The sequence below is a fragment of the Topomyia yanbarensis genome, chromosome 2 (genome assembly GCF_030247195.1).
Source record: "Topomyia yanbarensis strain Yona2022 chromosome 2, ASM3024719v1, whole genome shotgun sequence".
Lineage (NCBI taxonomy): Eukaryota > Metazoa > Arthropoda > Insecta > Diptera > Culicidae > Topomyia > Topomyia yanbarensis.
In genome coordinates this window covers 324190978-324216509 of record NC_080671.1, presented here as the reverse complement: position 1 = coordinate 324216509, position 25532 = coordinate 324190978, and the positions used below count along the sequence as shown (strand labels likewise).

General features: G+C 38.4%; 1 protein-coding gene across 11 annotated transcripts in view; it reads right to left on the bottom strand.

The window, feature by feature from the left end:
• Positions 1 to 25532, bottom strand: part of LOC131683775 (acetylcholinesterase) — a 403722-nt gene that overhangs the window by 58255 nt on the left and 319935 nt on the right. For all 11 annotated transcript variants that reach the window (XM_058966068.1, XM_058966062.1, XM_058966066.1 and 8 more), the window contains one exon: positions 6783 to 7036. In XM_058966068.1, coding sequence (XP_058822051.1) covers positions 6783 to 7023 — 241 coding nt within the window. In that variant the 5' untranslated portion in view covers positions 7024 to 7036. The remainder of the gene's footprint in view (positions 1 to 6782; positions 7037 to 25532) is intronic.

Sequence of the window (25532 nt, the reverse complement as noted above, 5' to 3'; positions counted from 1 at the left end):
GATAACAGACTGTTGTCAACCTCCTAGTGGACCACAGACAACCATTATTTTACAATTATTACCCCTCCACGCCGTTAAGCGTGCACCACATGTCATGTTGAACCACTTCTGCGTCAAGTCCCGAAGCGATAGTTCTAAAGATTTTGAGACCGTACGTTTATATCGATTTTCTCTGACTTTATACGACTACAGATATCGTTGATAAATTAAATAGAAATAAGCTAGCTGAGATAACTGCCTTGTGAGCGTTCTGAATGTGCTTGAGCGCGTTTTTGTATTCTCGAACGCAGAGCGATCGGAAAGATAAGACTGCAACCAACTAGTCAGAAATCCTAAACGTTTTAATTTCAGGATTGCGATATTGTGCTGTAAAATCGATATGAATTCCGTCCACCTGATGACGCTTCTCGACGGCGACAAACAAAACTGTAGGAAACAACATCTGCTACATCGTTAGACATATAACTGCCTTGCAGTATTGCAATTGCATATTCGTAATCATTATTCCTTCAAGAGTCCAGACTGTTCCCTGTTTTGTGTTTTGATTGTATAGCGGAAAAATGTTCCATTCCCCTACCTTTATCCCTCACCTTCCTCTACCTTCTCTTCAGGAAAATGATGAGACGACATGGAAAGGCACAAATTTCCAAATAAAATCGTGTCAATGTGTCAATCGAGCCCATTTATTTTGTTTCCTAATATATCTCTATTGAAATCTCACCGAGGTTTATGACTGAATCCTGTTTTACATTCTGGCGAAAACTCACGTGTTCTAAGTTCAAGTTTTTTAAGAAATCCTGCGTATATTTCGAATGAAATCACATCATTCGATCTAGAATGCATTGTCTCGAGAACAAAGAACACATTGTATTATTCTTACCATCATGAATCGAGCCGCGTTCATTGATTTTAAATTTTGTTCAATACGATCGAGTTGTAGTGAAGTGGAATATCTTTTGAAATCGCGAAAGTCGCTTACCTTAAGTATTATCATCTCCGCTGTACAGTATTGATATCATTCAACACGTTAGCGCAAGCCGAACGATTCGTTTTGTAGAACACCTTAAAACACGTAGTTAAAAGTGACAACGTTGGAATTGAGACTCCCGTGTATATAGAAAATAACGATGCAGAGGTAAAGCTACATGACCTTTCATTGCGTATCCTCCTTCAGCTAATTGCAAAATGCATGTGGCAATATGGAGAAGTAGAATCCGTTTCATTTGATACTTGAAGAAACTTCTTCCCGGGTACTATAAACGGTGTTCTTGTGGTGTGGTTGCTGGTCGAAAGACCTATTCCCTCCTACTTGATAATAAAACTCAAAACTCGCGGAACTACTGCTTTTAAACAAACTATGCCATGCACCCATGAGGGACAAATTCATAGTTGCAGCTATTGATATCCTTGCGCGGAAGATGCAGAGGAGATTGCATCTCAACCGATTGTCAATTCAACTACGGCAAACCAACCCAAAACAGAGTTTTCAATACCAATACCTGAATCACAAAGGGTGGCCAAATTTGTGACAGGTTATAATGACTACCGAAAAATAAGTCCCAGCCCCTCAAAATCAATTGTAAGTAACATCGGCAAGGATGTTAATAATAATGACGACGGCTTACACTAGTCTCTCGTAAGTGCAAGAAGCAGGAAAGAACATTTGATCGCGGGCACCAAGACAGCTTTAATGCTGACGACCTGGACGTGAAAGATAGGAGAGAATTAAATGATCCTAGTGACGCAGCAGGTGAGCAGACAAATGTTTCCCCGCCGCGAAAAAAGTCTCCGCGCGCAATAGGAAATTTCATGTACGAGATGCGATGGATAATCAATAGGAAAATCCGAGGCAATTCAGACCGTTATTTTCCTTCGATTTTTTTACAATGGAATTATTTATATGAGAAACTCCTTAAGAAGCAAAAAAATAAATTGCTTTACAAAAACATAATCTGGTTAGTCACAGCTATCGATTGACGCATCATGCAATGGCGTGTGCAATGATGTGCGCAGCCGCAAGCCGCCGAACGGTAGTTCATGGAATAGGGGATCCGAATAGCCCCGTACGTCCATGTCGCACAAAAGTGGTGAGTGTCTTGAAAATGTCTGTGTTCTCACCCAAACATTCCAATAAATAGGAGCCTCAAGCATTCCAAAACATTTACCTTTTATTTTGTCACCTTTATTTGTTATTTTAATCACGGTTTTACTATTATAATGATTTTTGTTTTGTGGATGGCAAAAAAATGAAACACGTCGTATCTCATTTCTAAAAAAAACAAAAGAATTAGATTCAGCTGTCTAAATTAATGTTTTAGAATAGCGGTTGCACCAATATATACGACAGTCAGAAAGTCTTGAGATTTTCTGAGGAATCGAGGGGGCCCCAATTAACCCCCCCCCCCCCCCTGTCTTGATAGCACCGGGTCCGCATAATATTTATTTTCTTTTTAATTTTTTTACATCTTGTAATAGCGCTATGAGCCGCGTCAAAAAAAAAAAAATGAATTAAAAAATGTGAAAACTAATTATTAGACAATCCTTTGAAATATTTATTTCTCTTCGGTTGGAAACTTGTAAAAAATACCGGAAAACCCGATTTCCAAACAATTCCAGCCGAATACCTTGAACTGTAGATTCGTAAAATCAGTAGATGAAAGGTGTTTAAAGTCAACAGACCGAGCATCTATTCAGTATATTTCATATCAAAACCAATATACCGTAGAGACAAATTTTAGAAGCTATGACTTGGTTGGTGGATCAAATGAAATCAATGTAGTAGAGAAGTATTTTATAAAGGACTATCGCGTCCATATACCTGTCCTCAAAGTTGAGATCGACGGCGTGATCATCGATTCGGGTTTGTCAGGTGTAGATTTATTGCAGCACGGGGTTGGTTGTTTCAAGGATCCCTTATCCAGTGAGCGAATATTTTGACTAGCAAAGGCAATCCTGGTGTGGTAAGTGCCCAGAGAATCTTCAGGATGACTCTTGCATTATGAATGTTGAAAAGAATGCCTATTTTAGGGAGAGTCCACATGATCTATTACCATGTCTCGCGATCAAACAGTGCCCGAAGAATCCGTACCGTTCACTTAAAAGATGCTCTAAGCACTCTTTTGTAGAAAAAACTAGGCACGACTTTTGCAGGAAAAAACTCACCACGATAAAATAGGTTCTCTAGACTCAGGAAGAGTGCGATTCTTACATCCCCTTGCTGTGTCTTCTGTTACTGCACCTAAAAACTATAACCAGACCTCTGGTGGAATCTCGGTTTGCGCCCCTTTGGCGTTTACATTAGCTTTCTTTTTTAGTTCGACTTTCGAAAAATAATTCTGTGTTTTGATTTTTTGGAAATGGCACACTGATTTTGATTTTATTGTGATTTATTACTATTAAAGGGTGTCCAAAATCAAATTGCATGTGGAAAAAACGCTCTAGAAAATACCTAGTGGACCGAGCCTTTTCAAACTTTCAGATAATAAAATGTAACCCATTAGTAAGCTTTTGGCATACTTATTTCATTCAACTTCAATACCATAACCGTACGCTTAACTCCATTCATTAGATTCTGTACAACATCTGGCTGCAGCTTCTTCTGTAGGGAAACCTGTTTTTCCTTCAAGGATTCCTCAGATTTGACCTCCATGGGATGCTTTCGTAGTGCATGCTACATAATTTTTTGATGGGCTTTAGTTTCGGTGTGTTGGGGGGCGATCATGTCCTTTTGTACAAAAATGGCCCCGTTGGCTTCGTACCACTCCAGGACAACATTTGAATAGTGGCACGAAACAAGATCCGAACAGAAGACCGTAGGGCCTTCTTGTTGCTACAACAGAGGAAGCAGACGTTTTTGTAGACACTTCTTGAGGTATATCTCCCCGTTTACAGTCCCGGTAGTCACGAACGGCGCATTCAGTTTGCAACATGAGCAGATCGTTTGCCAAATTATGTATTTATTTGCAAACTTGACGAAGTCTCATCATCCATGATGAGACAATGATGTGGGTGTACAGTTTCCAGCCCCGTGACTTTACCATCGTATTTTGCCTTTTGCAGTCCCTCCCTGTCCCTGGATCTCTGAACAAACTTTTTGGCCACATCCCTGATCGAAGCATTGGGATTCCCTTTAAACGCTTTCACTACACGCTTGTGATCCTGATCACTAATAGAACGTACATTCTCACCGCATTTCTCCTTTCGTTCGTTGCTCAGAGTAGGGTAGTAACATTTAATCACACGACTCACCGTTGACTGCACGCTTCCGAGTTTTCCGATGTGCTAATGAGAGAGTTGAAGATTTCCCAGGTGCTTGCGCAAAATCAATTTGCGACGTTGTTTTTCGGGTGACGCCATTTTTTCCAATTTTCGAAAAACTTACAACGATAAAAATAAAATGAAAACAATACAATCTAAACTTCTTCTACTTAAATTCTCAAGAAAAAATACCCAATGCGTTATTTTCTACGGTGTTTTCTCCGTGAGCCAATTTGATGTGGGACACCCTTTATTTTACACAGTAACGGGTGTTCAATAAAAAATGAGAAAGGGATGGACGTAGCGTAGATGGTAGATCGATTGCCTTGTACGCAGCGCACCTGGGTTTGAGTCCCGACCCCGCACATAGGGTTACCCGATCAGAAACACATAACAAATAGATTTCAAAACTATATCTCGCTCTGTAACTTGTTATAATTATCTGTTATTTTAACTACTAACGAGACCAAATTTATAACACAGTATGTTACGACAACTGCATTCTGTTATAATCTTGTTATTTCATTCTGATCGGGTAGACATTTTTCATAAGAGATTTTTCTAACCCGTAGATGCGAATGACCTTAAGGTTAAAACCTCTATAATCGAAATAAAAAATGAGAATTTTTTCAGTCTTGTTAAAAACCAAAAAAAATCAATTAATTCAGTTTTTTTTATTAAAAACCTAATGTTTATTCTTCAAAAAACGTGGTCAGCGGGGCCCTGGTCAGCCATATGACGCAACTTAGTCGCGATGCTCTCACAAAAGCGTTGGACGGCACTGACGTCCATCTTCTGGATACAATTCAGAATCCTGGTGGTCAACTGCTTCGTATCCTTGGCTCGCCAATAATTTTTGTACACTAGGTCGCTGAGGGAGCCGAAAAAATCCCCAATGGGACGGCACTGTGGTAAGTTGGTCGGGTTTTTTTTTCTTTCGACACGTACGGTATTCTTTTCTGCTCAAGATACTCCAGCGTCTTCTTGGTGTAATAGGAAGACATCTTGTCCGACCAGAAGACGTACTTCCCATCCGCATGATGCTCCTTTAAGAACGGCAGAAGAACTTCCTCAAGACACTCCTCCTTGCACACTTGTTGATTGATGACCCGACCGCTCGGCTTTGAAATCCCTGTGTCCGATAGGGCGATGTACAGCATAACTTTTTTTTTCCAAATTTGTGCTTAAACTTATATTTTACTTCCGTTGGTGTGGCCGACTTGTCGGTGGAATAGTAGCTGTCATTTCCTGGAATGTGGGTCTTCGAGAGCGGAAAGTAACTTTCGTCGTCCACCGACACTGCGATTTCACGATCGCTATCTGCTCGTTCGTGTACTCGGGAAACCGAGTCTTATTACGACAGATGATGTCCTCCATCTTGAAGGTTCGGTGAATATTTTCGGCCGGCGTCGCGCAATCTCGTTCCCTCCTTGTTGTCAAGCAGCTTTTTCAACGCTTTCTTCTTCTTCGTCATTATCTTCGCCAGACTGCCGCCACCGGCCTTCCGCTCCACGCTCAGGGATCCGGTAAACTGTACTCACGGGAATGTTTCGGCTCGAAAGTGGTCTACTGTAAACTTTTTTCCACGATGACCATGCATTTCGCAAAACCGTACAAAAGGCTCGCGGAGTGCTTGCTCTTTCGACGCCATCTTCGATTGAACTGACAGCACCCAAGCGAAAAAAAAACATGCCACCCATTTCTAGGGGGTCCAGAAAGCAATTCTCTTGGAGAGAAAATATATTACTCTCTTTACTTTAATTTCAGAAAGGTATTTAAATCATTCTCATTTTTTATTGAACACCCGTTAGTTAAAGATTTTGGCGTCCTTCTAGGGCTAACGCCCTGGGTGGGAGCCAACCAGACGAACAGCACACCACGGGTCTGAGAATACCACAACTAGTCTGTGAGGTTACTACCATAGTCGATCCTTGGAAGCATACCAGCCGAATCATGAGTAGAATTCCACAAGCATCTTGAGATGAATTTTAATAGAATCCGGAGACGAAGAATTCTTACATATAAGATACTGTTCGACATTATGTGTATATTGTAGTCTGCATACCGCTGTTTATTTGACGTAAACCAAAACCAACGCCTTCACGAAGCAGCAGCTACTTCAGAAAAAGAGAGGAAAGTTGTAAAGATTTCGAGAGAAAAAATGAGTGTTGTACATTTATATGGCGGAACGTCGTGATGATGGATAAAATGCTGGCTTTGGATTTACTACGTTCCCTTGCAAACATTTAAAAATAGATTCCAACAACTTAATAGATATGCATGACAATATATTCGTAACGTTATGTAAAAGTATAAACAAGATAGAAAAGTACATTCGAAATTGAAACATACACAGGCACAGAGATATCGTCGCGATAAGAGCTGAAAATGAATAACCAACTTCAACGCCAAAAGGATGTTATAAAAAATATGGAAAACATACGTAGATACAGAGCAAACAGGGCGGTGAAATTGAAGTAGATTGAAGAAAAAGAGAAACGAAGAAAAGCTCAAAATATAATTACCTGAATCTTTATTCAGTATCGACTCTTCAGCTAACGATGACGACGATTGCGAGGATGGCGATAACGAGGATGATTGTGACAAGTGCTTCGATCCTAGCTGGTGTGCCACCGAGCTACCGATGTCATGATGCCGGCAGTGAACCGACTGCACCAGAATGGAGTAAAGTCCCAAACTGCACAGTATCAGATGTCGAAAGTGGCATGGACCCAGCAGTCGGGTGATTAGGCCTCGGATCTCCATGATGTGGAGAGATCTGGAAGTAAAGGAAACGTGGTTTTATTGTATTGTTGTTCGTATAGCTAAAATTTGAAGTTACATACGAAACTGTCTAGAAAATTATTAAGGCTTACGGAGACAAGTTAGTTTACATATTGGTGCTTTTGATATACAAAGGCTACTGAAATCCCCAAAACAGGAAATCTTTAAGTTTGTAACTAGTTCGCCAGTGATTTTTGTTGGGTTATGATAGTCAGCCATCGTTTTAGGTTACCATCAGATTAATGCATGCAACCGAGAGTTGTTTCTCCAATAACTTTCGTACGGAAGATGCACGAGACGGAAAGGAAAATTGGAAAAGTTTTCGAAGTTCTTCAGCTAGTTATGAGAGTGTAATGAGTTAATTAGCTGGTTGAAGTTGGGCTGTGGCTGTTTTAGTTAAGATTAAGAAAGTCTGTTGTTTTCGAAAAAAAGCGTTCATATCTATTGGTGTAGCTTCAAATTACCAACATTATTGAAGTCTATCATTAAATATTTAATATTTACGCTATCATAAGCCATTATTGTTAAAAGTTTGATTTCATTACTCTCCGATATAGATGAAAACAAATGTTTATCGTCAACCCAACGGACATGGGCGAGTCGCTATCGCCAGATTCTAAATGTCTGATGTGAAATAAAATAATTACCCAGTCTGCTAAACTGATTCACGTGTATCTATTTATGTGTATGGTCTGTACCAACAGAACGATAGCCCTTATGTGCACAGACCGATGTTTTCATGAAAGCTTGGTGGAATCGATCAGCATCAAGGTAATCGAATCATTATCGTTTGAATGACAATCGCATTTTCAAATAATGAGCTATTCGAGGCGTGAAAACTTCATGAAAGTTAATTTAATGAACGCCCACAACACATGAATGAGCGTGATTGTTGGCCGTGATAATTATATTTAGCCTTTGTGCCTTGTGCTTCCGCCGTGCCTACACGAGGAACAGCAGTCGGAGTGTTGATGTAGGGTGAAGTGCCTATTTTCACCATACTAAGGAGGGCGCATCACTGATTCATTAATTACTCGGCCTACAAACAATGGAATGCGTACAAATTGGCATCAACAGCTTTGCTTCGTTTTTAAGTACCAAGAAAATATCATACATGCGCTGAAAACAGTGAAATTCTCGTGTTTGTGCGCAACGAAAACACGAATCGAGTGCCTCTATTATTGCGCTACCATTTGACTCAATGCGTCAAACAGAGATGGCAGACACTGCTCTAACCAACGGCTTCAAATGGGTAGCGTAATAATAGAAACATAGCGATAATGGGCTCATCACCCTACCTACTGTAGTTACATGTCATACGGGATAAGGAACGATAGAATGTTTTTCGCACGTGTATTTTACCAGTAGTCCCCTGTACTACAATTTCACTCCGGAAAGGCCGGTTGTCTACGAAAGGTGCTTTGGGCAATCATTGTTGGAAATTGAAACAGATGACATTTATGTTTAGTATTTTTGGAACATCGTGTATTGCTAATAGTTGGATACTTGTTACAAGTGCTATTTTGCTGTGTCGTTGTCGTTGAAGATGTCATCCTGTGATGATAGATGCTTACATGGCTGATTAGTAGTGTGGTGGTTAGGGCGAGAGGAGGATTCGGTGTAAAATCGTCTACTGTTCTATCTTTTTTTTACAAATAGTGCCTATCTCTTAAAAATAAGATTCCGACAAATATTATTTGGACAAAAATTTATTTTGAAGTAGAATTAAAATTATAACGTTCTTCTGAAAATTTTTAATTACAGTAATTTTAAATACTGTCGAGAAAAATGAAAAATAATCGAAACATATTTTTTTAAATGCGATTTTTTTTAATTTTTCAATATGATATTTCAACTGGAGTTTGGAAATTAAAATGTATAAATTAAACATTTTTCAATCGCTGGTAACTCGTAAACATTTCAGATGGCAAAAATTGCGACTTTGTAATATAATATGAAGATTTATCCAGTACTTCAGATGAGAGAAATTAAAAAAAAATCAAACGGCTTTTTATTGTAAAAATCGGGATCGAATACTAACATATCGTCCCGACAAAATCAGAAATAATCAGTATATAAAAAAGACGAAAACTGAAAATTCATTTTAATTTTAACTCTTATTTCGATACGAGAAGATACCAGAAAAATAACGATAACGCAATACATTGGCACTCACATTGAATTCTTACTTATTTCCTAATATTTTTGTGTTTTAAGTTTGACTCTAAGCAATTTACTAAGACTGCTAAAAGAGATATCGACCAAAACTGGTGGTATAGCGGAAATCAAAAACCCCGAATACGATTTTCCACTCTACTGGCTGGGATTCGAACCTCTCTTAGCGACCCTGGTGTTACCGGGCTATGCAACAGAACAGCTCCGAATACGGAACCGTTACTGTACATGAGTAGAGTGGGTATTGTGACCTCTGAGATGATAAATTCAATTGTGATCCCCGCCCCCCCCCAGTGGTAATTTTTTTTGCAGGCAATTCCGGTCCTCCTTCCGCTCAAGGGCCTTCGATCCATTTTAACCTGTATTTGTCTGTATTCATTGCAGAAAATTAATTTTGATAATTAAAGCGCATTTAAATGTTTTAAGTATTGTCTACTATAAATTCATTGCATTAAAAAGGGGTTTAAAATGAGTACTTTGAAGTAATCTGTGCATTTTTCGGCTCAGGAGTTGTTGATTTTTTTTTAATATAAAAAGTGTTATGGTTCATTTGACAATAAATTGTTGAAGAAATGGTTATTCTTATTCTGTAGTGTATAGAATCTGTAGTCTGTATCAGGCCTGTATCAACACTTGAAAATGTTGTTTAATACAGATAAATATGTATATATGGCAGCTCTGGTGAAAACAGAAGTGAGGAGGCAGTGCGTGCGTACGTTCTTGAATCTGCCAGGTGAAATTGGTTAATCAGAACTAAAATTAAACACAAAACGCCTAAACAGCCAAAAACACAAATCCAAAGCTGAAAATACATATAGCAATGATTTTTGTACGTGGTGCTCCAGAATTCACTAGAAAATTATGGCGAGATAACAATAATGGCCTGTTTCAACATCTTCACGCCTGCATGAGCGTAAAATTATGAACCTTAATAATTTTCGCTTCCTGAACGTAACGATTTATTGTTCCATTGTTGCAACAATCTTGCCATACGTTCCAAAATGTTCACGAATAGCACAAAGTTTCTGTTTTCATTAATAGCTGAAATTTTCCTGCCTTTCCGTAATGTTCATTTGGCTGTCTCAATACATTATCCTACTATTTTGCATTTTTTGTAGTGGCAAATTTTTATTTAATTTTTTTTACTGCTTTTAATATCCCCCCTTTTTCCATTTGCCTATTTGTTCCATTTATTCCAATTGTACCTTTTCATATTTTCTATTTTTTCATATTTTTCATTCTTGCTTACATCCTTTTATTTTTTATAATTTATCAACCTTTTTGCCCAATTATTTAATTCAGTCACAATTTTTCCATTTGTTTATCAATTTCTGTTTTTTGTCTTGTTCTGTCGATTTGTTTGTTTATTTATTTCGGTTCATTTATTCAATTATTCTTTTAAATTCTCCTTAATGTTCTTTATTTTTATTTCTTCATTATTCCACATAATTCGCCTTGGCATTAATTTTCCTGTTCGCTATTTTCTGTATTTTTCGATTTTCTTTTTGCCTTTCTCATATAGAAAGGTTATGCAATCACTCTGAAAAACGTCAACCTAATCCCGGCCCGGAGGGCCGAGTGTCATATCCCATTCGACTCAGTTCGTCGAAATCAGAAAAAGTCTGTATGTGTGTGTAAGTGTGGGCGTATGTATGTGCGTATGTGTCAAATAATGTCACTCATTTTTCTCAGAGATGGCTGGACCGATTTGCCCAAACTTAGTCTCAAATGAAAGGTACAACCTTTCGCCCTCCTCACATACCCACCCCCGCATGACAAAATGAGTTAGCAAGCAGATAACATTGATCCAATGCTGATTAGGCTAATGAAGTACGATATTTTTTTGTTTCAAGTGTTTCACCGCGGACGCGTAGCTCATCAAGTTCGTGGCTGGCAAACCATTGTGTAGTAATAAGTACACCGAAATGCTGTAGGGCCAAATACTATGTTTTTTTAAATGAATCTCTATGAAAATATGCACATGCGTCTCTTTTCTTTCCCTTTTCTACTGAGCAACTGTTTGTGCAACTGAAAAAAACAAATGTATTCGCAAAGATCACCTCAAAATTACTAGTATTCGAAAGGATATAGAAAATTTACCTCTGCCATGGTAGGTGGATAGATACCAAATTGTTCCAAAAATTAGTTATTGTCTATTTTTTATTCATATTAAGGCATAATAAAAGTTGAATTGCGTGACGTTACAACGCAAAGTGTATCCTGTTCTAACTTTAGTTCCGCATATCCAATAAAAGAAATTGTAGGCTTTTTAGAAAAGTATTTTTGAATACAAAGAGAATCCGGAATATAAATTTGAACACAATTTTAGTTTATTAATAAAATTAAAAAATGGGCATTTTTCGTGACGTTTCAACGCAGAAACAATCAAATTTTCTATTAGTTCAAAATGTATTAGTGGTCTAATCAAGAAAAAAATCTTTCTAGTTTCACTGTTCTATACTCAATAACGAACAAATTCCTTTAAACAGATAAAAATTTCAATAATGGTTTCATAAAATAGAACTTTTCTTAGAAGTCAATAATTCAGGAGCCATTTTCCGTGAAATTAAACTTACTTTTCTATATATTTTTCAACTATTTGTCGAAATGACAATGGTTGGATTACATAACTTTTCAATGGTTAAACACTACCGAATCTAGGTAAAAATATTGTGATACCAAAATAAGACAAAACAAAAACGTCATTCTGGTGTACAAGCCCGCGGAATGTGTCAATATGTATAATGTAACCTTTTTATCATTCAAATTTGGAATAAAATGTTTAAAAAAGTTATTTTTTAAAGTTGTTGCAATACGCAGCAAGTCTACTTTTTTAGTTAGTTTTAAGCTGAAGTTTAACAAACGGTTGTGTTGAATTACGTTTGTAATAATATTGTCTTATTTAATACAGTCATAATCACTAGAAAGCGATTTTGCTGAATATATAAAGAAAACGATTAAAATATCCCTTAAAATATCAGCATTGGGCATACATGCAAAAATTCTTTAACGTTTTTTGATATACTCCTAATTTTGCCACGTTATACAGTAGGCTCTTAGGTATGTAAAAAAATATAACGAAACAAAAAAATCGAAAAAAAAATTTGGTTATTGGCCAAGGATTTGTTCTAGTTACTCCTCTGTGCGACATACAAACGATTAATGAAGTATCCATATGATATTAGATATTTAGTATCCATATGATATAAGATATTTATTTCTTATATCTTATATTTTACCCAAAAAAAAGGGTTTTAGACCCATAGGAAGAACAATTCAAAACTTGTCTCATTTAAGAGGGGTAAGGGTTTCAGCGTGGAAAAAACTCTTTCTTAGGTGAATTTTTGTTAGAACTTTGCGTGAAGTGAATTGAACAGAACTTTGGTACATTATAGTATATCATTTCAATAACATTCTGTAATTTTTCTATGCAAAAATATCGACAAACGACTCGGTGACGAAGGTTTTTGTAGAACATCTCTGGAAAAAACATGTTTTGCGGTGTTACCTGCCATTCAAAAACTACTTAATCGATTTCTTTCAAACTTTGCATATACATTTTATGTAAAAATACCTAACCCCTACGTTGAGTATTTGAGATAATTTTTCAATTAAGCTGCTGTTTTTTTTCTTTTCTCGCTGAAACCCTTGCTACTCCTCCTTAAATGAGGAGCAAATTTCGGGATAGTTAGTACATCAGTAATATTGATTTGTCTGTGGTATAATTGTTCTAACAGAGACAAAAAACCCAAGAAAAAATATTATTTAAATTTAAATTTTGATTTAACGCAAAGTTGGCCACCTGTCGGTCATTGGTGTTTTCGGAGGTACTAATTAGCGAAACAAGCTCTTCTGATACTGTATGTCTAAATATTCATCCCCCTAAAAGTGAGACACTTTCTGAGAACTATTCATTGAAACGCAATTTTCAAACATAATTATCAAAATGTTAAAAAATGTTCTAGAATATTTTAAATTTGGTCTTAGATGAAAGAAGAGTATCAAAGCATTCGATTCATGAGGACTTCAGCGATACCGATTTTTTGTCTCAATATTGTTCTACCAGATACACCGCGAAGGTTTTATTGATGTTCAGTGCATTTCACTTCAATTTAATTTAAAGATAAAAAAACGCTTTTAATCCACCTAACAGTGTGATGAGACATTTCTTATAACTCTTATCACTCTCTTCGGATATTATATCGTTTGAGAACATTTAGAACTTGATGCTTCGCGATGTTTTTGATAACACATACTACATGGGATTGTGGCAGGACACAGAGAATCGCTCAAATCAGCATATGACAACATCAGTGCTAGAAATCTCAAACCAAATCAATGGGAGGGCGAAAAAATGGCCCATAAAATAGACATACAAACGAATTATTGCTAATGCTCTGTTAATAAAATATCTAAATTCCTCAATCAATGCATTGTGGTGGGAAAACTGAATTTTCCTAAAGGGGTTATGTATATTGTACTGAGCCAAAAAATCGATTTTTTTTTGAATCGGAATGAAGTTTATACTTTACTCAAATTTTCAACGCGACTGAGACCTAAATATCAACGCTTTTTCTGGAAAAAAGAGATACTAGCAGTGACACCATTCAAAGAAAATCAACAGTGAATATTTCCAGACTTGGTTTTATTTCCTATTTAAGAAATATTGTGTTTTACATCCTAGATTGCATGATTCAGTGATCGAAACCCAAAACTTCATGAAGTATTTGAAATTATTAAATTAAAATTTGTGTTTGCTATTGAAGTTGACAAAATGATAGTATCGCCCCTTTGACGATTGTTTACTTTTTCGGTCCCACCTATCAGCATTGAAGTATCACCCTTACATTTTGTTTACAATACCAATTTTACAATTGGTGGGGGTTTGGTGAAAATCGATCTTACTGTCCAAACGGCATAATTCCGAAACCGTATTTTTTGAAGTTTTAAAATTATGCAGAATTAATTTTTCAAAAAATAGTAACAGAGTTCGTGTTTTTAGCGAATTTGTTGAGACTTTATTGTAGTCATGAATATTAACCTGAGAAAATTCACCATAAATACTTCTTGGACGATATACCGTCAAAATTATTTTATCAAATGATGCGCTGTTTAACGTTTGTAAAACTCATCGAAGATACTAACCCTCCGAAATTGGCGGTTTCAAAATGATGTTATCTTGACCTTAAATTACTGTTTTTGAACATTTGACCTATACATAATTGGTCATACAACAAAAATCAAATTCTCATCAAAATCGATCAGAACCTGCTAGAGTCGAATGGAAATCGTAATTTTTCATAAATTTCTCTCTACATTCGGAAAGTGTTATCCTCGATATTAATCATATTACGTTTTCGTCTCAACTCGACGCATTCCCAAAATGAAAACCTGTTTTAATCCACCTAGTGGTGCAATTGTGCTTTTCTCATTTGTCCAGACTACGATTCCATGGCTGGTTATGTTCAATACAATGGTGGAATTAAATATTACATGTTCAGTTCGATTTGCACATACGTACAATGGATCGACAGCCACGATCTTGAGATACTGACCGCCGCTGGTTTCAAGCGATGTTTCAGTATCACATAGTAAGATCCGGGAGGTTCGGGTCCTGCCGAAAATTTTCAACTTGTTAAGAAATTTTAAACTAGTTTTAATTTTAAAGTAGCAACCACTTACTGCATACTCCCTCCGGGCCGGTATGATTGACGATTTTTAGAGTGATTGGATAACCTTTCTATATGAAAAAGGCGAAAATGTCCCAAAAAAATCAATTTTTGTCAAACATTATTTTTTTCGAGTTTACATCAAATCTCGATGTTTCATGCATTATAAAGTCATTTGGCCTCAAAAATACAAATTTGATTTTGAAAATTTTTCATTTCAGTTTATATGGGAATTTGCTGTGTGATTGCACTCTTCAACTCGTAACTCCGGAACCGGACGTCCAATCAATAAAAAAATCAATTGCAGCCGATGGGAAGGTTGTACCTTTCATTTGAGACAAACTTTGTGCAAATCGATCCAGCCATCTCTGATTAACAGAGGTCACATTTTTTTCCACATACACACATACACACACATACATACATACACACACAGACATTTTCCGATCTCGACGAACTGAGTCGATTGGCATATGACACTCGGCCCTCCCGGTCAGGATTAGATTGACGAATTTTAGAGTGAATGAGAAAGGCAAAAACATTTTAGCAAATGTTGAAAGTTATACATTTTTTTGGTGAGCTGTTCTATGTTTCATAGACATTAAATCAATTTTAACTTCGCTTCCTATTAAATAAAGACCCTTATTACAGTACATCTCTACAAAAACGAGCTCAATTTGAAAAGAAATCTGAGGATTATGATTGATTACAGAACTCTGGAATTTTCTATTGGAATGTTTTCAGGCAGGATTTTGATATTGATGCAATTAGACAACTGTGAAATCAAGACCAATAGATCAGTTACATATCAGGACCCCATTCCGACAATTTATCAAAAGTCCTCATGATGTTTACAACAACAGGATATCAATGTACGGATCAGATAATTGTTATTGTAATATTGAATTGAATCAGTCAGCATCAATAAATTTTCAACTTCAATCCAATTTTTTTTGGGTGTGGTGGGGGGGGGCGTTGTATGGTGTTAAACCCCAAAACCTTCTCTTGGCAACGCCATTGCTTGGAGTTATTTATTTCGCTTTTCATTTTCCGATATGTTTCAGATCGATACGATGGTCATGAGTTAGAAAAATTGCAGTCAGAAGGTTCGCACAAATGAACATTTTTGCACTGATAAGTTATCAAGTTCCTTCCAGACAACTTGGAAGTGTTCGGTGATTATTTCTAGCGGTTGTAGATAGAAAAATGAAATTCAAAATTCGTTTTATCGAAATAATGTTTGGCTTATTTCAATGGATTATTACTATATTGAACAATAAATAGGCGACAAAGAGTAATCCACAAACAACAAGCCATAACTTTTAAAGTATTCAAAATAAATATTTGAAGTCTTCAGTAAAGTTATTCGCAAAAGTAAGAGCTACAAATTTGCTGAAGGCATCATTTCGATATAATCACTTCCAAGAAAATTTGTGAAAATATCTCATTAATCAGCAAAAGCACAATACCAAAAGAAAGGGCATATTGCCTCCATTAAATTCTCCGAAGATACTATTGACCTAAAATAAGCCGTTTTGGCGTTAAAAATAGATTACATGTTTTTGGTCATATTTCTGGCAATGGGAAATGATAAAAATCTTTCGTCCGCATTTAATGTTAAATATCTCTTTTGATAATAGTCCGATTTCAACAATCTATAGCTTTAACGAAAGGTATTCGTTAAAGCTGTCTAAAAACATATAAATTGTTAATCTATATTGTCAACTTCGGCAAATAATTCCAAGAAACTGCAAAAAACGCCATTTTTACACATTCAAACATTCATATCTTGGAAACTAAACATCAGAATCAAAAACAAATTAATAGCGTTCATACTGTTTTTTAGTTCTTTCATTTAAAATTGGTTTGGATAAGATCGGTTCAGCCATTGCTGAGAAACACGAATGAGAATTTGTCCGTTACATACACACACACACAGACACACACACACACACACACACAGACATTGTCCCAAATCGTCGAGTTGAGTCGATTGGTATATAAGACTCGGCCCTCCGGGCCTCGGAAAAAATCTTGAAAGTTTGAGCGAATTCTATACATTTCTTTTATAAGAAATGTAAAAACATCCTTTAAATATTCAAACCTGGATTTTTTATTAGTTAAGAATCCAATACAAATAAGTTTAATTGGTTAACGCCAGAATTATGAATTAATTATGATATCGATTTTATAGACGTGGACGATGATTTTTACTACTGGTTTGACTTCTGAATTTAATAATTTATCAAACATACATCATTTTGAAGTATTTTCTTTCCCCGATCCAATTTTTGGTTACGTTTTTGCTGACTATATAATTTTATCTGTTCATTGACCTGATTTAATCTATTCCGCAATAGCGCATTCAGTTTGAATAAGAAAAAATAAGCAATTGACGAAATTCGGTCCAGTCCAAACTGTATCATCCAACTTCCTTTGTGCATAGATAGATAGCTTCATTAGTATTCAGTTCACGCGAATCATTCTGGGAACGACACACGTGAATTTTCTTCTTTCTCTATAAAAATAAAAATCGATACGTGTAGAATAAGACTTGCTCAATATTTCATTCAGCAACCATCTGATAGTTCTGGTGGAACAGAACTGCTTAGAAGAGAAAATATATCCAGATAATCCACACAGGAGCTAGGTATTACAGTATGTATGATGTTATTCCGGCAACGCGTGAGCAGCGCAAAACAAAAGGGCACAGATAGCTCCCTCAACATGAAAATAATCACAGAAAATGCGAATTAAATTATTTTTCCTATGATGATTTTCCTGTCGTTTGTAGATCGCTTTTTATATTTTTTATGATAATTAAATAATTTTATATAATTGAAAGAAAAATAACACCATATAGTGACGCCTTCTCCTTGGCCTGTGTAAATCTTATTGTGCCACACCAATAGCAACTATTTACCGGATCAAACGAAAAGCCCATAATACCACCATGCTCATGGTCCGAATGAATGAGGTTGTAGATAATACAAACATACTTATAGTACCAGAATACCAAGAGGCTTGTCCGCTTCGAGTTACACTTGCTTCTAGCGGAAGCTCCAGGTGGAATACCGAACTTGCTCGACTCAAGAATTTTTGCAGAAGAGCTTAGAATCGCATATGCTGGGAAGGGTCAAAGGCATTGAAGTTGGATCGCAAAGCTACGCTTCGATCCTTGAGTTGAAAAAGTCTTTAGTACATTAATGTCTCAAATCTCAACGGGTAGTAGATTAAATAAGTTACTTTCGAAATCGAAAGACTTTCATATTAGTTCGATTAGAACTGCTAATGGCAGGAGCGGACTCAGAAAAGAATTTCGGAAGGGGTCCGAAATTTCGATTTTGAAATGTTCAATATACAATATGTAATATGTAATACCCTTCTAATTTTCCTTTTACAACTTCCAATCTTAGAGTTTCTCGTCGCCAGAAATGGCTGTCATACTTTTTGGAGTGACAACTTGAACAATACGTAGTTTGTTACACTGACAATTCTTTGTTGGAGGGCCGAGTCGATGCTAGCGTGTATTGTCGTCAAATGAGATTAGACCAATCCCATTCGATCTATCTCGGAGTCTCACTTGGTTCATGGAGTGGCTCGATCTAGGTGCTGATTCCTTGAACCATTTAGCTCATGTTTCCGTGAGTCATTCAGCTTCCGGCCTTATCACGATCTACTAGGATAGTTCCCCGACGGAGAAATTTCCCCCGACACCGATACCCGCTTTCTTGAGCCATTTAGCTCCCAGTTTTATCGAGATCAACTCGGATATTATTCTACTCCGACTGAGAGTTCCGGAATTTCTCTCGGTACCGGTGTTTGTTTCGTGAGCCAATAAGCTCCCCTTTTCGTCACGATTCTGTCGGCTAGTACACGGCGGGGAATCTACCCCACCGTGAATTCCCAGGCGGTAGATTGCTCCCGAATCCCCGTGTACCTTTTTGTTAGGCATTTAGCTCTCCGCTCCGTCTACTCGGTCTAGTCCCCTACGGTGGACCGAGCATACTCAACGGGCTAACCATTAGGTGCTGAGGTCCGTCCAGTGATGCCGTGTGGAGCGTAGCTTCCGGTTCACTGGCGCCCCAACGATCCAATGCTAGGTATTCGACACGGTCTAATCGGTATAATCCCCGGCGGTGGATCTAGCCTGCTCACGAGCTACCCATCCGTCCAGTGAAGCCTGACGTCCGGTTCACTGGAACCCCGACGACCCAAGCCCGGTGCTATGTCGCGTACTACTCAACTAGTCCCCGACGGTGTACCCAGTCTACACCGTCGGAGAGTTCCCCGACAGCGGAATTTCTCCCGAGACCAGATTTGTGGTTTCACGGCGGCGTTCTAGCCAATGACGCTACTTTGTTGGTCATTTCGCCACTTCTTTGGCAGCTCGGAGAGTATACTCGTAACCACTCTGTTGACAGCGTCCCAGATCACCGCATATCTCCTCGACGATATTGTCCACTGTTATATTAGGCATACACCTTCGGACTTCTTCGAACCTAGGGCATTCGAAGACCACGTGTTTCGTTGTCTCTTGCACGTACACACACTCCGGGCAAAGGGGTGACGAAGCGTATCCAAACCGATGTAGGTACTTCCGGAAGCATCCATGCACGGACAAAATCTGCGTTAAATGGAAGTTCACCTCTCCATGCTTCCTATGTACTCATGCAGACACATTTGGGATGAGTTGGTGGGTCCACCTTCCTTTCTTCGCGTTCTTCTACTCTTTCAGCCATTTAGCCGAACTTCCTCTGCGATAATCCGTTCTCACTTTCAGCATAAGGCGTCAGCCTGTGGAATGACCCTTTCCAGGAGCTTGCCAAGAGTATTCAGCAGGTATATAGACCGTTAGATTTGGTGGTTTCCGTGGTTTTGGCAGCAACACCAGCTTCTGGATCTTCCTTCGATCAGGGAAGTAGCCATCATCTAGGCATTTTTGTAGAACTATCCTGAACATGTTCCAGAGCCACGTGGGGGATATCATCTGGTCTGGGAGCTTTCTTCGCTTTCAGCCCCTTTGCCACAATAAGGAGTTCGTCGTTGAAATCTTGATTGTCACCACCATTTCCGCCGTCTGCATTAACGTACGGTTGACAGTTATGCGGTTGGTTCGCGAAAAAACCCTCCACGATAATTTTCAGCTTGTCGGCGCACATTTCGACTGGCGTCATTGGATCCTTGATCCTGGCCTTAACAACACGGTAAGCATTGCCCCAGGGTTTGACGTCTACTTCTCTGCACAGCTCCTTGTAGCAGGTGGACTTGCTTAGCATTAGCTCTTTTTTAAAAGCGGCCCTGGCCGCCCGGAATGTTACCTTACACTCTTCACTGACTGCCTCAGATTTTGCCCTCGAAACGCGTCCTCTGGCTTTTAGGCAGGTAGCCTAAAGGGGGGGGGGGGACTACTCATAAATTACGTAACGTTTTTAGGGGCGGGGATTACGACAAGTTGTGACATGTTGTGGCATGTTGTGACATAGGGAGGAAGGGGAGTAAACTAAATCGGGACGTAACATGTTTTCACCGAAGAAAAAAAATTTTCAAGGAATTTGTTACGTAATAGAGGAGAGGGGATGAAGAAATTTGTGACAATCTGTTACATGGGTGGAGGGGATTACATAATTTATGAATGGTCCCTTACTGTTATTAGGAGAAACACGATACGGCTCTGCAACAACTGCAACGTTGCACTTCGTTTCTGTTGTCTACTGCCACAACAGTTGCTGAGCAATGTCGCAATAATTGAGATTAAGCTGGGTTATCTCAATTATCATTGGCCTACCTTCGCCTTGATGTTCCCAGCGCATTTGAAGCCTCCCGTCGTGTGGTCGTTTCCGTCCTTGGTTGCTTAATGCAGTCTCTAGCAACGTGCCCGTTTTCTCCGCATTTTCTACACAGTGCAGTCCTGTCCGGACCCTTGCAGTTCCTCGCAGGTGTCCGAGGTCAAACCATCTGAAGCATCGCTGTTCGCTGTTGCACTGTGTAGAAAATGCGGAGAGAAGGGGCAGATGCCGAGGTCGATTCTGCGATTCTGGGTGGAATGTGACTTCCAGTTCACAGGCGCCCAGACGATTATTTGCTGGTGCTACTTCACGATCTACTCGAACTAGTCCCCGGCGGTGGGCCTAGCCTACTCCGACGGAGAAATTTCCCGACGTTGAAATTTCTATTGAAACCGTTATCCCGATGCTGGTCGGTTTGGTACCGAGGTCTGTCCTGCGATTCCGAAGGGAGGATGACTTCCGGTTCCCAGGTGCCCCGACGACCTACCGTCGACGATGCGTGCGCTCAGTCTAGTCCCCGGCGGTGGATCTAGCCTACTCCGGTCGCGCCTGGTGGTCTACTTTGTATCTCTTCGTCAGACTGGCTTGTCAAGTGCCATGGTCGGTCCGGCGATTCCAGTTGGAGTGTAGCTTCTGGTTCATCGGTGCCTCGACGACCCGAGGCCGTGTACTGCTATAGCTCAAATGCATCTATTTTCTTGATTATATCGATGCAGCAACACAATGGAAAGCAAACTTTGCGCGGAGACACATTGACAGGTTTGTTGATGCGCTTATTGCACTGCGATAAGCATGCTTTGATTTACTGAGCTTAGATCAATTCTCGAAGCATAATTGTCCCACTATAAAGTGTTAAAGATAAAAACCACGCAGTGAAAAGAAGTGCATGTCATGATGAGTAATTAGCAATATTATATACATTCACAAACGAAATGCTTGCAGCATAGTTTTCTTTAGATAAGAGAACATTTTTTATATTTTGTATAGCGCATTTTCCTCGACTGGATGATTTAAAACATGGGACAGATATATTTGAAATGGCAGCATTGTAAAATCAAATAATTGTGTGAGTGAGTCAACCAATGTCTAGAACTACTCGCATTTGTCAATGGTAAAAGTGATATTGGAATCTCAAAGGTCAGAACACGCTTATTGAGAATAAATGAACATATTCTGCAAAACCGCACGAAACGCTTCTTACGCTGGAGTCACTTGGACTGCAACGAGGCTGTTAACGCTAATGAAAGGTGTACATGTGACTTACACCCACATGCACACACACACACATTTAATTGATGATGGAAAGCTATCACGCAAAATACAAATGTCCAAGTCACGAAACATCCAACTGATGATGGCTTTACCATTTATTGATTAGCCATTTCGAATTGCATCAGAGAGATGCTGATTGCACTGGAATCATCTCGTCTGACACTACGGACATGGGCATATCACGTGTAGAGTAATACGGGGTCAAACATTTCAAACTGTGTGACCTAGATCGTTACCTTCTGGTGTTTGTAGAGTTTTCAGCTCACCAACACGCCAAGTTTGCTGGACGGTTCAGCGGTTCGTTTTACCCCAACCAATAAAAAAGTTGCAATGCGCTATATTCTACAACGCCCGCAAACCAGCAGGCGAACAACCTGCAGCTGTCGGGTTGGCATGTGAGTATGTAATTGGAAATGGACTGTTTGGCATTTAAATTCAGCAGCATTGTTTGTCATTTATGTAAATGATTCCGATGATAGGTAAGATAAATTTGCACGGCCTACATGCATTCGCGCGTGCTACTAGATCGACTAGTTGGCCATACCCTTCAGGAGGAGCTTTCTCTGTGTAGGGCGATATGGGTAGGTACATGAAGCGTTATCCTGTACTGCGGCGATGCCATTTCAATTGTCCAGGAGGCGGACTATCCGTGTAGCCTTGAAGTGTCACTTCATTCATTGTTCCAGAATGCCCGGCCTGTGATTTATGGGTTATTTTTTGGACTTTCCTCCAAAAGTGAAATGTTGATATCCGGACTGTGTTGGACTTGGCGTAGGTCTTTTCATGTCGTTTTTATTCCAAACTATATAATTTGAGTACTACGAATGCCTTGCCTATTTCGGTTCTCTTTGTACTCTTTTGAGATATTGTGCAATGGGACAACCTGTCTGAATTGGAGCGATGTGTTTGTGTTTTTTTCTGCATTTTCACATGCATTTGTGAAAATGAAAAGCCCACTTCCACTGTTCGGTGTGGTTGACTGATGATAAAAATTGTTTCATGACAGGCATCCAAAAATATTTTAAGCTGGTGTGATGTTTCTTGATGAAGTGTGCCACTGTTCACAAACCTATGCAATAAAGCAGATGACTATAGCGTTGATTTATTTTGATTTTTTGCATTACTATTGTCGTTTTTGCTTGAGGCGAAACTAAGTCCGATGCTATTTCGAACTGCTGTCAAAATATATGAACAGTTTCGATGTGAAGCATAATCGACAAACGTAAAGAAGGTAGAGCAAAAAAGAAAGTACAAACTTTCAAATTCTTTTGACTTTTTTCGCAACAAATTAAGTTCTTGCTTTGTGTAAGTTAGTTAAATTTATTTCCCAAATTGGAAATATGGAACTTTAGATGATAGTTTAACCTTCTTTAGGCATTAACTTTTTGTAACGAATAAGGTGTTAGCGGGTCATATTGACCCCGATTTCGAACTCAGTTTTAAGACACATTTTCAACCAAATCTATATGAATTGGTACTTAAATTGTTTGTTATACTACAGAATTAAGACATGTTATAATAATTAGCAACAAGAAAAATGTCATCAAGATAGCGTTAAAAACACGTTTTAACTCGTAGTGTGAACGTAGTATTAGAGTGTAAATTTTCTTCTGGTAAATTTTACCGTTTTTCACTTGATCGGTCAGTGGGAATCGGTGCCGAATGGGGTCATGTTTGGTCGATTCCGGCGGTATACTATTGTACCCCCGGAATCGGCATCGGAATCGAAATCCGGGACATCCAATATCAGTCGTATCATGTGCAAGTTTAATATATACATTCACATTTTAGTTTTTTTGTGTTTATTATTAGTATTCTGTCAATAAACCTGTGATTTATGAGGACGGTTTTGCATACATCTATGGATGCCAAACATGACCCCATTCGGCACCGATTCCCACTGACCAACCAGGTGAAAAATGGTAATATTTACCAGAAACTGAAAATTAAAACTCTATCAAACAATTTAAGTACCAATTCATATAGATTTCGTTGAAAATGTGTCTTAAAACTGAGTTTGAAATGGGGGTCAATATGACTCGCTAACACCTTATTCGTATTTTTTTTTGTACAGCCCTTCACTACCCATGACCGCAAAGTCCCGTTTTCTATGAAATTTCCCATCATTATGGGACTTATGTGCGATCATGGGTAGTTCAGGAATAAGCGAAAATTTTGAATTCTATATTGAAAATCGTTGCTATCCATGAAAGAGAAAAAGTCAAGAAATTCTAAACATCTTGGTGCAAAACATAAAAAGTTATCACATTTTGAAAGTTCATTTGGGGTCATATTGACCCCAACACCTAAAGAAGGTAAAGTATCTTGGATGAAGAATTACGTATCCTCTTGTGTTCGTGGATAAAACTAGGTAGCAGTGCGTTCCTTTAGGTGTTGGGGTCAATATGACCCAAAATGAACTTTCAAAATGCGATAACTTTTCATGTTTTGCACCTATAAGTTTGGAAATTCTTGATTTTCTTCTTTCATAGAAAGCAACGATTTTCAGTAGAGTTCAAAATTTTCGGACATTCCTGAATGGCTATACAAAAAAAGTTACGAATAAGGTGTTAGCGGGTCATATTGACCCGGATTTCGAACGCAGTTTTAAGGCACATATTCAGCCAAATCTATATGAACTTGTACCCAAATTGTTTGTTGGAGTTTCAATTTTCAGGTTCTGGTAACTATTAAGCTTTCTTACCAGGTTGGTGAGTGGGAATCGGTGCCGAATGGGATCATGTTTGGTAGACATAGATGTATGCAGAATCGTCATCATAAATCAAAGATCTATTGATTGAATACTGAAAATTGAAACTCTAACAAACAATTGGGGTACAAGTTCATATAGATTTGGCTAAACATGTGTCTTAAAACTAAGTTCGAAATCCGGGTCAATATGTCCCGCTATTCGTTACAAAAAGTTAACACGTAAAGAAGGTTAAGCACTTTCAAAGTTCTCAAAGAATTTTTAAAGTACTATCAGAACTTTTGATTGATTGGCTACAGACAGAAAGGTGAATATTGCAGGCGATTGCATGGCAGGCTTTTGGTGCGGATCCGCACAAAATAGTATTGGTCGTTGTAGCCGAGTTGTATGCGTATAAGGGACCATCAAGAGTATTCTATGACAGGAAGACGAGAAAAAGAGAGATTGGCTAAATTAGGGTATTAATGCCTTGTAAAGTGTGGATATGAGCCATATATGGAAGATCGTTATTTGAATGTATACCCTGAATCGGTACAGTGAATGATGTTCATCGGGATCGTAGAAAATCATTTAATTCAGACGTGGCGTCACAATCATGCGTCATGCTCAACACCGTCAGAAACGCAGCGGTATATTGAGTCCAATAAGTCGGAGTTCAACGTCGCATCCAACGTTTGGGCATGAGCTGGGTCATCACGAGTATGAAATTGTTACCTACATTACTAAAACCAAGGGTTTAATTTATTATACATATCGTCGGCTGACTGCCGTTCAGACGTTAAAAAATAAAACCTTAATGCTATACATTGATTATACCTAACTTAAAACTCTTTTTAGACACATTAAAATCAAAAACACCAATTGTTTCGTTAAACT